The following is a 16,639-nucleotide window of genomic DNA, read 5'->3' on the forward strand; positions in this document are numbered from 1 at the left end:
ACCAGTGTAGGCTAACTCGAAATAAACTTCCAAAAAAACATCATAACTCAATAAATTCAGCGCAACAAGGTTCGTACAGACAAAGGTCCCATGTAGACGAGATGCATTGATAAGAACGAATCTGAAACTCCGAACTTAAAGTTGTAAAACATGGTTCAGTCACAACACAAGATCTATTTGTATAACTCATTATTGATGATAGGATTGCTGTTCCACCACAAATCAAGCTTACAGTCGCCTTTGCCCAACGTGTTAACAACATCACTTAAACTGATTGCATCTAAGGAAAAAAACTAAGCCGCTCAATGCATTCACTTGACTGTTTCAGCGTTTGTTGGTACCTACTGAATGTCAGAGTGACACGGCATGTTAACTTGAACTATCAGTCAATAAAACCAATTTTGATGCACAATGGATTGAGATGAACACGTTTAATATTGATAGGCACAGCTGGATTATAAGCTTAAGATAAAAGATGCACCACAATCAATAAATTAGCGTCTACAGAAGTTCACGTTTACAGCTGCTTGACTAAAAATAGTCTCAATTAATAAAAAAACAATCAATAATAAGGATCAGAATCGCACTAGGCGGCCGATCGTTTTAAAGTCAGATTCGCTTATACGAGGTTTTTCATCGGAAGGTCATGAATATTTTGTTTCATGTAACATATCACAACATTGTTTCCTCTGATGTTAGAACTAGCGGAAGAATTTAATGATAATTGGGAGCATTGTAGGCGAGCCTTGTGGGGAAAAAAGCGGTAATTGGTAGGAAAGGTGAGGAGATTTCGTGAGGAGATGTAGAGACTGGGCTTACCATCTCTGAGAATAGATTGAGCCGTGAAGTTTGAGATGAAGTTCTCCGCCATTGCTTCAATAGCCCGTGTGTAACCAAGGTCCATTCATGGCTGTAGTCACCAGTGCTAATTAGATACTAATGTGCACTCCAGAACAGTCTCGGCTGTAAAGGGGACGACGAGCCACTTTGAAATAACCATAGTTTTGAAAGAAAGGGATGCCTGTGAATGTGTAAAATTTACGTGAGACCAAGGGTCTAACGCGATATTGAAACTATTTCGAGGTAGTTCGATTCAACATACGATTGTAACATGCATCTTCACATTATAGCATTTTTCTTATTATTACATCTATTCATACGTGTGTATTATACATTCAACGTTTCTGACACATTAATGTTTTACGAGGACAACAATGCAACTAAGTGAATGAGAGAGAGTTTATTTTCAGGCTTCGGGTGAGTGAGTTGGGTTTAACGTGACGGCGTGTGGGAGGAAAGCCCGAAGTCTCAGACTTACAACTTTGATGAAAGCCACGAGCACGGGTATGGTGCCGACAGACCTAGGAGCATGATCAGGGCGAAACGGGATTCAAACTCACAATAATAGACTTCTGGTGAGCACAAGGGACGCACTATGCACACCATTTACGTTTAAAGATGTTTATCAAAATGGACGGTAAGTTCAATGTAACGGAAGTCAATGACGTTTAGGGACCGACCATCAGATATTCTTTTGGGGCCCGGGATTTCATTGAAAAAAATATTGTCTCCGAAAAATTTTGAAAAACTTAATAATGCTTCAGATTGTCAAAACAAAACAAAAACAGAAAATGTCTGTCTCAAAAAATATATCGTTGCACGGTGTGTTTGTTAAAAAACCCGATTCAGGCTAATACTTCTTAAAAAAAATCTCTGTACCTGTAGCTGTAAAAATAGCAAATCTCGATACAAAATCCCAGCCTCCTCAAAAGATCAAATTTAAGGCCTTGGCGAAACCCACGGACATGGCCCTCAGTATGGTGCTGAGAAATCAAAATTTTAAACAGTGCTCACCGGATCCAGGAGTTCTTCAAAGCCAGACATATGAAAGGAAAAATACAAATTATATAATTTCGATGATAATACTGAATAGTCCTAAAACTAGAAACTACTAAAATAATTATTACTTTGAAACGACATGGTGAAATATACAGTGATATGACGTCATTCTATTCCCTCTCCCGTGTCTTTAAAAACAATGTTGCCCATGCCTTAAATCGCCATGTATCTTTGAAATAAATAACTATGCAGGACCGCACGCAAGGACATTAAAAGATTGGACAAAATAACATAAGAACGTCATTCTCTAATTTACTTGGGATTCGCTTCTTCGCTGTTCATGTTGCAAACATTAACCTCAACGCCGATCTCCAATCCCGAAAGTAATATCAGTATAAACCCCCACTAACAACTGCCTGGCTGCTCCTGTGATTAACCAAGTGGATGTGATTCCGTATTGACCACCTGTAGCCTGCCATCTTCCAGCTCGGTGCAAGAGGCGAGACTTCTTTTAAGGATATTCACATCAAGCGTATAACCGTCAAATTTCGATTTCTCACGTTTCAGTTTCAGCGTTACAAAGATTGCTTCAGAGGGCTAGTGGAAGACCATGTCTTCAGGACGTTTGCTATGTCGGATGTACATTAGAATCAAAGAGAGACTCATTCCTAGCATGTTATCAGGGCAGATGATGGCGTTGAAACCTTTCTCCCAGCTCTATTGAATACATTTTCTGGTTTGATATTGTGTTTTACATTTTTTGCATATATAGTATGCATTAACAGAACACAATGCAACATCTTCGCCCAAGACGCCACAGAGACTGCAAAACTCGATATGAATTTGAAATGAGTACATGTTATTAATGATGTATTACCATTTTTGGAACTATAAAATCATACAAGCATTACTTTCGTTACAAAAGCAATCGATTCTTATTCTCAGAATTTTCATGATGTCTTTTTTAACAAACAATCGTCTATAATCATCTTTGATAGTGAGTGAGTAAGTTTGATATAAGACTGTGTGGAACAACATTTTAGTGTCAGTCATCTTCATGTGGGAGCAGGGGCGCGCGTGGCCCAGTCGTCTGAGGCGCCGCGATTCGCTGTGCAGAGTTGCGTCAATTGGGCACGCCAGAAACCTACGATTGTGGTTTCCAATCCCAGTTCTCCCCGATTATGTTTCTAGGTTTGTCAGCACCATACCCGTCCTCGTGGGGTTCACCGAAGTGTTAAACGCCTGAGACCTGCATCACTTCGGGCTTTCCTCTCACATAAAGCCGACACGCCGCGATATATGGAATTCTGTTAAAAGCGGCGTTTAACCCAAATCACTCACTCACTCATGTGGGAATTAAAAGCACGAAGTAGTGTGAGTCTATCATTAAACGATACAGTGAACAGATTATGTTTTTTCCTTCTTGCAAATTCCAGTTCCAAGTATATATATATATAGTAACACATATCGAGATATCCGACAGTGCGACCAGTGTATACATCCCTGCTACTGCACGGCCATCCACATGTTTCTGATAGTTACACAGGAACGGAAAGGAAAGCACACTTAGTGAACGTTGCTTACTTTTGCAATCCAATATCGAGGAAACGACAACAGCCTTCTAAGATATACTTATCCATCTTGTCTGTCTGCCGAAAAACTAGAATCACGATGAGGCATGTTTTTTTTAGCATCAGGGGGCGGTCGGGTAGCCTAGTGGTTAAAGCGTTCGCTTGTCACGACGAAGACCCGGGTTCGATTCCCGACATGGGTACAATGTGTGAAGCCCATTTCTGGTGTCCCCCGCCGTGATATTGCTGGAATATTGCTAAAAGCGGCGTAAACCATACTCAGTCAGTTTTAGCATCAGTAATCCAACAGGTACAGTGACGTTGTTTGTCTCCATGACTGCCCACTGTTTTTCTCATTCACCACCGAGTTCAATGACCTTCAGTGTCACTGTTTACGTTTTAATCCAGATACTGTCTGTTTATATTGTCATATTTCTGCTTAGAACTTTAAAAGAGAACAATAGAATGTGCAAACTGCATTGCGTCTGTGAATATAAAAGCGTTTTCGGATCTACAGAGGGAAAATTGCCAGGCAGTATGTGAAGCATAAAACTAAAACCACAAGCGAAGTATTCTGGCTCTGGCTCTAAAGCTGTCAAAATAACACATGCGAGTTGCTCAAGAGAACTGCGAATCTCGTTCTGTTCACATTATATAAACGTGGCGTAACAATTGTTATACTGTTCTTGCAATAATCACTCCTCGTCCAATTTTATTATCTATGAATGCATTTGAAGGATGTTGTTTTTAGTTACATTCCACTATTGTGAGTCACGGTGACCTAGGTTGAATTGCTGCAGCATCAGGGATATGGCCAGGGTCACGACATCCGTGTGAACGTAGCAACTAACATATAACACCCAGGCCGGGTACAAAGTCAGACCACCTCACGAAACTTTTCTCTTGTCACCTTTCTTGAAATGAGTTCAATTGATAAGGGATAAGTGTGAATCACCAGGAATCAATGGTGCTGTGAGGGTGGGGGTGCTTGACTTCACCACTGCACGATAGCCACGTTGACATAGCCAACGACACGGTGCAGATGTTTGGCAGATGACTGTGCTGGTGGTGCTGGTGTTGATGTTGATGTTGATGGTTGAGGATAAGGACTAATATGTCCACGTCATGTGGTTATGAAAATGAAGAGAGTCATGTTTCGTCAATTCTATAAATTATTGATTTCACGTTTGTACAAATTGTGGGGCTACATACAGTACCGTTTATAGATCGACACCCAGATATTCTACTGAAGCACAATGCTCTGACTATAGACCTACTCAAACGGCTCATAAAAATTGGGAGGATGACTTTTATGGTGATTAAACTATTGCCTCTGAAAATGTACACTGCTATAAATTCTGACTAGATCTCACAATGGTGATCACGACACCTTAAATGATAATATTAACAATTATGCAGTGTTTGATGCTGATGCTGAGAACACATTTAACGATGACTCTAACGCAACTATAAATCCGAATCTCTGCTATCCATTCTTATTGCAGCTGGGGCGGTCGGGTAGCCTTGTGTTTAAAGCGTTCGCTCGTCACGCCGAAGACCCAGGTTCGATTCCCGACATGGGTACAATGTGTAAAGCCTATTTCTGTTGTCCCCCGCAGCGATATTGCTGGACTATTGCTAAAAGCGGTGTAAAACCATGTTCACTCACTCATGCATATTGCAGCTTATCCGTGAAGATCCGGGTTAGAATAGGTCCTCAACAGGCGACTATGCTTGTCGTAAGAGGCGACTAACGTGATTGGTTGGTCAGGCTCGCTGACTTGGTTGATGCATGTCATCGTATCCCAATTGCGCAGATCGATGCTCATGATTATTTACAAACTGCCGTCATATAACGAGAACATTGCTGAGTACGGAGTTAAACAACAAATAAACAAACAAAACTTGCAGCTGCACACTTGATGTTCGCAGACATACAGCATTAAGATAACGTACATTCTGGTGAAGCAGGGCTCCGTTCCAAAAAGCGTTTGCAGTGCTGTGGTGCAACTCAATGGTTAACATTAGGCGTCACGACCACCTCGGCGTTAACATGTTACCAAATTAAATTAACCTTTTATTTCTAAAGATCAACGTGTGACGATGTATCAATTGTAATGTCACAAGGGAGCTAATCGGTGCATTTCTCAGCTTGAATGATCTTTAGTTTCAAATTTTAGAAGTGTCTGTTGCCCATATGTACAGAGGTGAAATTGGGTTTAACGTCGCGTCCAAGTTTATTGCACTTATATAGCGACGTGCATGCATGTGTGTGTTTGTCTGTGTGTGTGTGTGTGTGTGTGTGTGTGTGTGTGTGTGTGTGTGTGTGTGTGCGTGAGCGCCAGACAGGGTAACAACAAGTACCATCTTTTAACGTCTTTGGGTATGACGCGGCCTTGGATCGAACCCCTGACCTTCCGTTCTCCGGGCGGACGCTCTACCACTAGACCACGGAGGCTGTCATATGTACAGAGGTAACAGTGTGCTGACTATCGAATTGTTATCATTACAACGGCGACATTTACGCTGATCTCATTATACCAAAGCCTAGATAACTAACTATATATTTTTAAACAAAAATGGCACGATTAGTCATAGATCTATGCAGTAGTCATTCAATTTCGACCCGTGAAGATCCGGGATAGAAAGGTCTTCAGCAAGCCATGCTTGCCGAAAAAGGTGCCTATGCTTGTCGTAAGCGACGATGGGTGGTCAGGCTCCTTGTATCACAATTACCCGGATCTCTACTCATGATGTCAATCACTGGATTGTCTGGTTCAGACTCGATTATAGCTGGAATAGTGCTGAGTGTGGCGTTAAACAACAAACGAAAAAATCATACCAAAAGACGTTTAAAGATGGTACTTGTTGTTGCCCTGTAGGTGCGATAGTGCGCCGCTTGTGTGCATGTTCGTGCGTGCCGTGTCGGTGCAGTGGGTATGTTAGTAAAGTACATTTGATATTCTTTTTTCCTATTCTATATTAAAAAAAATAAACGCTTTCCGAATGAATAATATCTTCGACATAAAAAATGTCCTGAGAAAACAAGGATAAAGGTTCATGAGAAACGCATGAGGTGCTTGTTGTTGAAATTAGAATGAATTTTTGATTAAGTATTTGTTTTAATTTCACCATGGAGATGTGACTCCCTCATTCGTACCAGGATTTGCTGATCGTGGGTTCGAATCCCAGCTAGCACTATAGTTAGCACAATACCGGTATTGGTATCACCAATGCCTTTCGTATCAAAGGCTCTTGTTTAGACGCCGTGACATAACAAGATACTCTTCAAAGTGGCCGAAACCCAACTGTATTGTGTGAGTCAATTATGTGCCTGTAAAATACCATCACACAAACGGGGCACGGGTGGCCCAGTCGTCGAAAGCACCGCAATTCGTTGTGCAGAGTGGCGTCTCTAGGGCACGCCAGAAACTTAGGATTGTGGGTTCGAATCCCAGTTAGCCCCGATTATGTTTCTAGGTGTGTAAACACCATACCCGTGCTCGTGTGTTGCACCAAAATGGAAAACGTCTAAGACCTGCATCACTTCGGGTCTGCCTCCCACATTAAACTCAACCCCGTGATATAACTGGAATACTGTTCAAAGTGGAGTTGACCCCAACTCACTCAGACGTAACACAAAATCTTATTGTCTTTAATATATTACCGGCGTCAAGCGGAATCATAGCCGTAAAAATAACGTGAAGATCCGGGTTCGAAAAGGTCTTCAGCAACCCATGCTTGCCGTAAAAGGCGACCTTGCTTGTCGTAAGAGGAGATTAACAGGATCGGTTGGTCAGGCTCGCTGACTTGGTTGATGCATGTCATCGTATACCCGATTGCGAATATCGATGCTCATGACATCAATCACTGGATTGTCTTTTCCAGACTCGATTATTTCAGACCGCCGTCATAGCTGAAATATTTCTGAATGCGGCGTTAAACAACAAACAAACAAAATTAAACATAACTGTCAAAGTCCCCGCATGGTATGTCCACAGGTGTTCGAGATGGTCAAATTTCCATTATCCATAAGTGGTGTAACTGGCCATAAGTGTATCTGGGCGTACACTATCGTCTAAGTTTGCAAGTAACTGCATATACTTATAATTACATTATCATGATAAAGGTGATAGTCTACAGCTGTGAGGAAAATACTGAATGATTTTGCTGACCATAACATCATATAAAAAGAGCGTCATCCTATGTAAAAATATTGTTTAGAGATGAGGAACATCAAGAGTGAATAGCAGCAATATGTACGTAGATCAAATCAGCCTGGCCGTCAGAAGTTGACAAGGGCAATGTCAGCAGCATACTACATCGGTACCCCTAGGGAACTGCAGCTCTTTGACTGCCACGATCTATCGTACTTTATGGCTCCTGTGTCCCCCAACTGCCACGAGAATACAGGGCCCCACAAGACGGTCGTGTCTGCGTGTTAGTTCTCACCACTGACTAGCTGTTTCAAGTGCCTTCACCTTAAACTACGGGGACTCCTCCGGACAATTAGAACCCATCACAGTCCCTGAAATATGATAGAGTGACCTGTGATTGAGGATTTTTATCGGCCGAGACAACATGCTCCTAGCGCCGCTGTCGATAGCTGTTTGTCGATAAATCTTGTTCAGGAGGCTCATATCCAGTATTATTCATACCCCGAAAACTTGGAATCCATTTCCGGATGTGTCCACTTAGTGGCTGCAAAGAGACCGCGGTCATATCAAAGATGGTACACTGTGGTACTGTTCGCGTGATGTAAATCCCGCCCATTGATAACACGCTCCCGAGATATGATGGTTGCACACAAGGCGGCAGTCGTGGGTCACTGACTGGTCATTTAAAAGGAGACCCGACACACTCGGTTATATTTTGGGAACACTTGGATAATCATCTCCATACATAAACATGATAAATACAAGAATAGGCCAGCGACGCGGAAATTGCCTCCCAACTCCGTAGCAACTCGACTCTGTTAGCTATCGCTTCAGCCGAGATCGAACCTGAGCAATGTCCTGATTGGCAATTAGACAAGTTTGTAGCAAGGTCTGACACATCCAGACTGACACAGCAACTCGTGCCGAGTTGGAGTGAAGTAATTGACGGGTAGCAAGACCGTCGGCTTGTGACCTATTTCCACCGCTCGCCTCATCGCCTCCTCGCTTGACTAGCGGGACGGACGGACACAACCACCGCTGTTGCCTCAGCCACGCTGAACACGGACTTGTATCGTACACACGTGAAGTCAGGCAGTCGCTTTAAGCACTACTGGAATACGAAAGTTGTTCCTATTCTGCGGATTGGAGTATGCGTCGAGGCGACAGGAGCAAACCTAAGGGAGCGGTATTAGCAATACAAGCTTTGCTCAAAGATCTGTGCAAGCTCCAACGGTAGGCATTCTTTATTTTTATCTGTCGATACATTGTGACAGTTGTCCGTCGTATATGTACGGTTTTCGCTGTTCAGTGAATGGTGTATCGACCAGGTTTTTACCAGCCTTCGGCGGCCCTATCCGTTATGCCTCGAGTTCTTCCTAGGAAGAATGAACGAAGTAAAGCCACGTTATTGTTAACTAAATGAATGAGATTACATGAATGTCATTTGTCGATGTTTGTCTGTAGGTTCCATTTATCTCTAACTCGTGATATCAGCTGATGTCAGCAAATGATTTTTATGCAATCATGTATCACGTTACTTCATATGATATTGTAATACTATATGTAATTAACACACACAAAGTCTTACTTTATGACTAGATGACACATGGGCAGGCATATCTATTGTATTGGAAGCCTCGGGGTCCATTTTCAAGACTCTCAATGCCACTTATTATCACACTAATATAACAACCAGAGACGTCAGTGCTGTACAGAACACGTGGTAGGCAGCAATGTTTACATCAGGAAGATGGACTGAAATACCCTATAGCTATTGCAGGTTCATAGCAGCATGCGTCTCAAAATACACCTCTTAAGTTTTGTCGTAAGACGTCCAGTGTTAGTGAAATGAAGTGATAACTTAGATTACATTTACTTGTTTATAGACAAGAAGATAAATATTTGATAACATCTAAGATTACAGCGGCAAATCCACCGTCCATAGCCTCCGGGAATCCTAAACTCTTGTCACAGAAGGTATTAAATGACAAGGTAAATATTGATTTTAAACCAGGTTTGAATGATATATACGAAAACTGGCGAGGCTCACCGCATTAACTTTGTTAATACTTAGACATTGTTGATCCATTATGTGGTTTAAGAAGCTTTTATCTTGGTATATTTCATCATGATTCACATTGACGTGTAGTCGGGCACCATGAGTGTGGAATACATACATTTAGTTAAAAGAAAGAGTAAAATTAGGCAAGTAAGATAAGCAACATTCCATAATCAGCAACAGAAAGAAAAATACAAAGAAATACCTTTATTGTATGATATATTCATATATTCTGAATAAAAAAGTTAGGGGTCATGAATATTTTGGGGGATATTCCTTTTTAGTGAAGTTTGAGAACCCATAAAATATAATAAAAAATTATAATAAAATATCTCCGATAATAGTCATGACTCCTTACATTTTTTGTTCAGTATATATTTATGTGCTATAGGTGGATCAATGTGTAGGAGTGTTTCTTACAATTTAATGTATAATATTTTTAATAGGAATAAAAACTCATTTTACATACATTGTGGCCTTCAATAATTCATGGCATGTAAGACAAGACGGCGCTAACCGTCTGTGCGTGCCACTGAAGGGAAGGCTTTACCTGTGAAAGTGATATAATACTTATAATATATCTCCGACAGCTGTGTTTCATAACTGTTCATCATCCCTTTTTTCCGTATGTAGATAAGAATAGAACATATACGCCTTTGTTCCTTGATAAATCGCTACATTCTTAACTGACATATGGTCATACTTTCCCACACCACGACATGGAGACTGAGCAATGTCAATGCAATGCATTACAGATGTACTTTGCACAGGTAAAACTGCTACCGTTGAGGCTCGTTAGCAACAGGTGGTTATCTTCGTGTTGGCCAGATGGTTTTATGTGCATTCTCATTCTGACGAGTAGGGCTTAGTACTTCTACCTGACCTTTATGTAAATAAGACCTTCTTACGCGACGACGCCAGTGTCAACTGAGCTGTTGCTTACTTGTAAAATGATACATGCCTCTTTAGGCACATTCTGACTTAACAATCAATACGGTTGAAAATGATATTAATAGAATATCATAACAGATGCAGGATGATTAATAGCCCGAATAATATAAAATATTATGTATATGGTAAATATGTTATTAATGCGCTCTTTTTTGCAACAGGTCATACTCTCGGTGATTAAACCAGATTAAATCTGGGACAGATTATTAGGATGTTATAGATTTGTCATTGTCATTTTATTATCACATTTCTGATTACCCATATGCCTCCTCCGCGGTACGTCATTTTTGTCGTAATTTTAGAATACAAATTACTAAATCACTGGTCATGTGTACAAGAAAAGTCTTTGATCAGAATCCAACCACGGCCCAAATGCCCCCGCACTAATTAATCTAATTTATCCCCCAAAGGGGCACACCAGTGCAGATTTATTCCTTGACAGCTCAGGACATAAATAACGCAGGCGTCATCATGGCGGATTTACCATTAGGTTAGCCTAATCAAGGAAGGATGTAATTGCAACCAATATTTAAATATCTTTTGATTACAGATGAATAACTTTGCCTTCATTGTAATTTCTGCAATTTGTTAAATTTGAGCACGTGAGCAGAGTATTTTAACGCTGCATAACGACCACATCAGATGACATGACATTATAAATCGAAATATTATGAATCATATTGCTGTATTTCGTGTGAACACCTCCTTAGATCTTGCCGGAAGTTCTGTTTCTGTACTTTTAACATGTTGTGTTTGTTTTTTAGCGAATTTCTTTCCACGCATTTAAAAACGTCCACGTTTTTATAGAATCCAGCCTATGCTGGCATTTAGGGAGATCGGAGATGATAATTATAAAGCATCCTAGCGCTGAATCTCAGGTATCAATTTCATAAAAAAATGTCCACATAAAAAAAAAAACATCTGAGAGATAACAAGAATTACAAGAATGTCGTATATCGTGATTAAATATATATTAAATCTATTCGAGTTTATTTCTTGTATAAGCAAGAAAGCAATATGTATGGTAGGCATATCTTTGATTGGACAGCCAACAAGATAAAGGAAACGACCTCTTTTATAGGATAGGTTTGTCTCGTGATCATTAACGAGTTTAACATGAAAAGGTGCCATATACAATTTCAGCTTTTTTATCATGGTACCAGGATATGCGATGAGGCTATTTCCGGGATTTCTATTGTAGGCCATGCGCGGTGCTGATACCAGATAGCCTTGTGGCAAAAGAAATATCATATTTATTTCCATTTCATAGAGCAAGAATCGCGCTCATGCGTTACCAGTTGAAAGATTTACCCTAGCTTTTACCGCAGGTTGTCTTTGAGAAACATTGACTTTTGAATTTACTTCCCAATTTTGTGTTAAAAATGGTATTTTCCCTGTCACATTGACATGTGCAGCTCTTTCGTGTGTGACTGTTCATGCTATCATATTTCTTTAAAAGGTTTAAAGGTTTGATAAAATGCTTCGCGATGTTAGAATGCGAACACACATACACTACTGCCTAGAAGTTCATTCCCCTTACACGCATGGGCAACGCGTTACGCAACCAGTGTGCATCGGGTTGGTCACGCGTGTGATACCCGTGTGCAACGCGTTGCACACGGGTGTGCACCCCGTCCGCCACTCGTGTGCAACGCGTGACACACTCATTAGAGGGGGAACAAACTTTTGACCAAAGGAGGACCCGTCTTAAGCTGAACCTGGAGGTGGTAACAAGGAGAGAAAATTTTGTTATCCTGACGAAAAATGATAATGCACATGTATTTCCTAATGTCTCCTTTCTTTATGTGATTTTGTGGGAATAACATGAATACTGTTGTGATCAAATAGATGTGTTTTGTTTTATACGACCATTGCTTCTAAATCCGATGGTGTTAAGAGAATACATGGTCCTGGAACATGTTATTGCAATTGAAATGCTTTTATTGTGATTTGACATTAACCGTCTGTAGTACGACTTTCAGTGATAATATGTATGAGGTTTGGCGGCGCATTGTTTTTATTGGACCCTAATTACTTTATGATGACTTGGACTCTTTATCACAGCTCCATAGCCGTGAGGCTGGAAAAGAGCAGCATGTAATTAATGAGGGTGGGTTATATCATTGAGGATACACTTGAGGGAGAGAATACTAATTACCGTACTACAGGAAGAGACCTGTAAACGTAAGCGCGGGGTTGTGTTTTAGCTGGCCGTTCGATAATGGCCGCCAGGAGAAGTGAGCTTTGACTGCGTCATCTAAAATAAATAATAAGATACAGCAGTGTTATTTTCACGGTCTGTTGAATAAACTCCCAGTGCAACGGTCAATGTATCTTCTACTTGATCCTTGATACATCATTTTGGCATTCACAATATATAGTATTTCAACGTACAAAAGAGCACTGATCTAAAGCAATTCCGCGGGAGTAGTTGTTACCTGTGCATTACTGTATTTTCTCAGTGAGTACCCGGATGATATAGCAGAAATCTAGACTTGTTCGCGACCTGTGCTCGCCATTCGTAAGCGCATTTTTATTGAAAGTAGAAGGACATATGGTCACACTGATCAACAAAAATGAAATACAGTTTTTGAAATGTAGGTATATTTGTGGGGAGCATCGGTAATGGTGATGCAGTTTTGATAAGTCACTTGCTTGGTAATTGTGCGATCATCGTGTACACTATTTTGACTTGCAACACAAAGTATATATTTCATCTGCACATTGCTTATTTTACCGTGTGTATATGTTTACATTCAAAATGTAAACAGATTTCACTAAGGAAATGTATTAAACGCCTAAATATTCAGTTTATTTTACAAATTAACTGAAAAATATGTCCATCTTTATTAATATGATAACGAATTCCAAATATTTGTTTATGTTTAATATCATCACCAAGTACAGTTCTGTATTGTTTGGCTTCTTTTCTTAGCATAATTAATATATTGTGATGTGTTTAAGCTCTTTTGGTCGTCTTTATCATTTTTAGTCAGTCGGTTAAATAAATGAATGGATTATTCAGTCAATTTGTAAAATGACTGAAATATTTAGATATTTAATAAATTGCCTGAGTGAATCATATTTTACACATTGACTGTAACATATACACGCTTACAAAAGAAAATACTTGTGAAAACAACGTCTATCGCGCATCGAAAAACTTCCCAACCAAACGGAAAGGAACAAGAATGATTCTGTTCAAAGCTGCAGCGAATGAATGAAAACAAAATGCAAATATCATTATTACAACCTACCAAAGTTATAATGTATCCGGGAATATCACCATAAAGGAACAATATCCATTGCGTCTGCAGCTGTACAAAAATACTTATTCGATGTCAAATGTCTATGTGAGAATCAAATACTTTAATAATAATTATTTGGAAACAATATTTGGAATATGTATGAAATATATTAAAATATTAAAATATATCGTTTTTAAACGTTATTTAAATGTATCGAATATTATAACCCGTGTCTGTTTCTTAACTGATCACTTAGTTTGTTTCAATTGTTTCACATAGGTGCCAAGTTAGCTGAGAAAGCCCACGTGACAACTATTTTTATAATGTCCACGGTTCTTAAAAACATACATTGAGTTAGATAACAATGAACAACCAGTCAGTGTATTATCGGTTACCCTTTGAACAAAGTATGTTGTTTTTACATCTGTACTTCACGCCATGATATGAGTGTATTCCCTAGGTTTAGTAACCCTACCTTCACATGTAAACACTTACTTTTGACATATCCACTGTGCAAGATAACAGTAATTAATCAATCAACGTATTTCCTGTTGATCCTTTGATGTCTGGGAATGATCAGTTGATTTACAACAAAAGTAAATCAACTGATCATACATCTCTTGCTGGGCTGCCACGTGCATAATTCACATTCCACCTCACTTCAAACCTGGATTTAGATTAAATAATTACCCCAGGTACAAGAAAGACCAAATTTGAACCTTTATCCGGTAATCTGAGTTGTGCTACAACTGAGTATACATAATATAAATTCATTAACTGAGCAGCATGTGAATTACGACAAATACAGAAGTGTAGGGTTATACCAGAAAATGTGGATGACAACAAGGGAGTAGTAATTGTATCATCCACGCAATCCGAAATCCGCAAATGCTTTCACTCAGGGATACTTTTTTTATTATCAAACTGTAACAATCAGGGGTATTTCCAAATAACGACATCCGATGAGCTTTCGCCGTTATTTGTCTGTTTGTTTAGGCTGAAGAAATTAATTACCATGCGCCCTTTGTTGAAATCTTCATAGATCACGGGTAACCAATCAGTTTTCAAAAATGCGTAAGTTTATTTAGCTGTCCTTGCAGACTGGTAGCCCAGTCTCTTGTCACGCTCGGTTGCGTTAACGAGCAAATTGACTCACGGCAGCTAGTAAGCCCAAGCGGAAATCCAAAGGTCGTATTACCTGAAGAATCAACCTTCATTTGCGAAATATCTACTGCTCTTAAAATCAATATTTCTCCCAATACTAAAATTCAGAACTTTCTAACCAAGGATTACCAGTTGAAACTGGTCGATGGCTGAACATTCCCAGGGAAGACAGCCAGTGTCCACGCTGTGATTCTATCGCTGTGGGAGATGAATTGCATTATTCATTCCGATGTGAAGCTTTACACCAACGGCGATATGAACTCTTAAATAAGCAATATCTTAAGTTTCCAAACATTTAAGAAAATTATGACCACTAACAGTGTAAGAAATCTAAAAGGCCTATCTAAATTCCTTAACAATGTGTACAATACAATTGGTAAATTGTATTAGTATCCACGTATCCTATTTTTATTATTTTTGTTAAATTGTACATAATAAAAATTGTAGATAATTGTATGTCATGTTATTCTAAGAATAAATGAGTTTGAGTTTGAGTTCGACACCCGAGAAGAAGCCAGAGATTAGTGCTCCTTTTTGAATAGTTTACAATCATGTGTTTTAGGGTTAGCTGTGTTGGCTTAAACGTATTTTTATTTCAAAAGAAATCTGGATCGGTAAACAAGCAAAACTTGCTTATGTAATACCTCTCCAGGTAACAACTTAACAACAGCTGGATATATATATATAAGAGAGTGATGAACATAAACATACAAAATGCACAAATGAAATACACGAAGCCAGTACACTGAAGCAAGTGGTGTCTGTGAAATAAGGTAATGCAGTTTTCCTTTACTACATGCATAAAATTAAGCTACTCAAACCTTTTGCTTTTGACAATGATGTCATGAACTGATTTAAGAAGAGTCATGTTTGTAGAACTGCTTAACTACTGCCATGTAATATCATGTTTAGACCATACCCATGTGTGTAGAAATACACAGTGTGTCTGATATTATCGTATTTTTAACAGTTATAGAAAAAGTGAATTGCATCTTCAAGGTGATATCCACAAGTACAGTCTGGTATGTCTGATACATGTCGTCTAAACTTATCAGCGTTTAAGTCACTGCAGCCGAGCCTAAGGCGACAGTGGACAATTTGGCATGATCTATGAAAATATTTGAAGTCAAAATTATTAATAATTGCATCAGAACGATTAATTAAGGATTTGATTTCTTTTAATGAGCGAGCATTAGTTACTTCATCGGATAGAGGGTTCCGCAGGTTGATCATATCCAGAAGAAATGACAATAAGCATAGGTCTGTGTTCTACATTTGATTGTTTGTATGTTGAATCTTTTTCTAAGGTTATATTTGCTGTTATCAGAGAATTGAATATACACTTTTCAAATATTTTGGCTAAGCAACTTGTGAGTGCTACAGGTCTATGATTTGGGCATTCATGTTCATCGCTGACACTGATACCGCATCAGCCCGGCAGTGGACTTGACACAGTTATTTGCGCACTGATTATATAACTCCTACAGACAGGTGGGGTGGTTGTTCAAAGCGAAACGGACGACCCCGTCTGTTATCTAATAAATGCTGTGCGGCGCCTTTGATCTTGCCTCCAACCATACACCTTATAGTAGTAAACGACGATCAGGATGGCCTAGAAATAAACACAATTCTGTCTGCCCAGTGTATCCA

The 16,639-nt window shown here is 39.5% G+C and overlaps 1 protein-coding gene across 12 annotated transcripts in view; it reads left to right on the forward strand.

Moving 5' to 3' along the window:
* Nucleotides 1–8,196: 8,196 nt before the first annotated feature.
* The window catches only part of LOC139474225 (CUGBP Elav-like family member 2), a 230,921-nt gene continuing 222,478 nt past the window's right edge, over nt 8,197–16,639 (forward strand). For 5 of the 12 annotated variants that reach the window (XM_071257136.1, XM_071257137.1, XM_071257140.1 and 2 more), the window contains exon 1: nt 8,198–8,800. In XM_071257136.1, coding sequence (XP_071113237.1) covers nt 8,718–8,800 — 83 coding nt within the window. In that variant the 5' untranslated portion in view covers nt 8,198–8,717. Of the gene's footprint in view, nt 8,801–16,639 lie in introns of all 12 variants that reach the window. The other 7 variants (XM_071257131.1, XM_071257134.1, XM_071257133.1 and 4 more) reach the window with 4 other exon arrangements.

This window comes from Haliotis cracherodii, unplaced genomic scaffold, assembly GCF_022045235.1.
Source record: "Haliotis cracherodii isolate W230 unplaced genomic scaffold, xgHalCrac1.p SCAF_3, whole genome shotgun sequence".
NCBI classification, from domain to species: Eukaryota; Metazoa; Mollusca; class Gastropoda; order Lepetellida; family Haliotidae; genus Haliotis; species Haliotis cracherodii.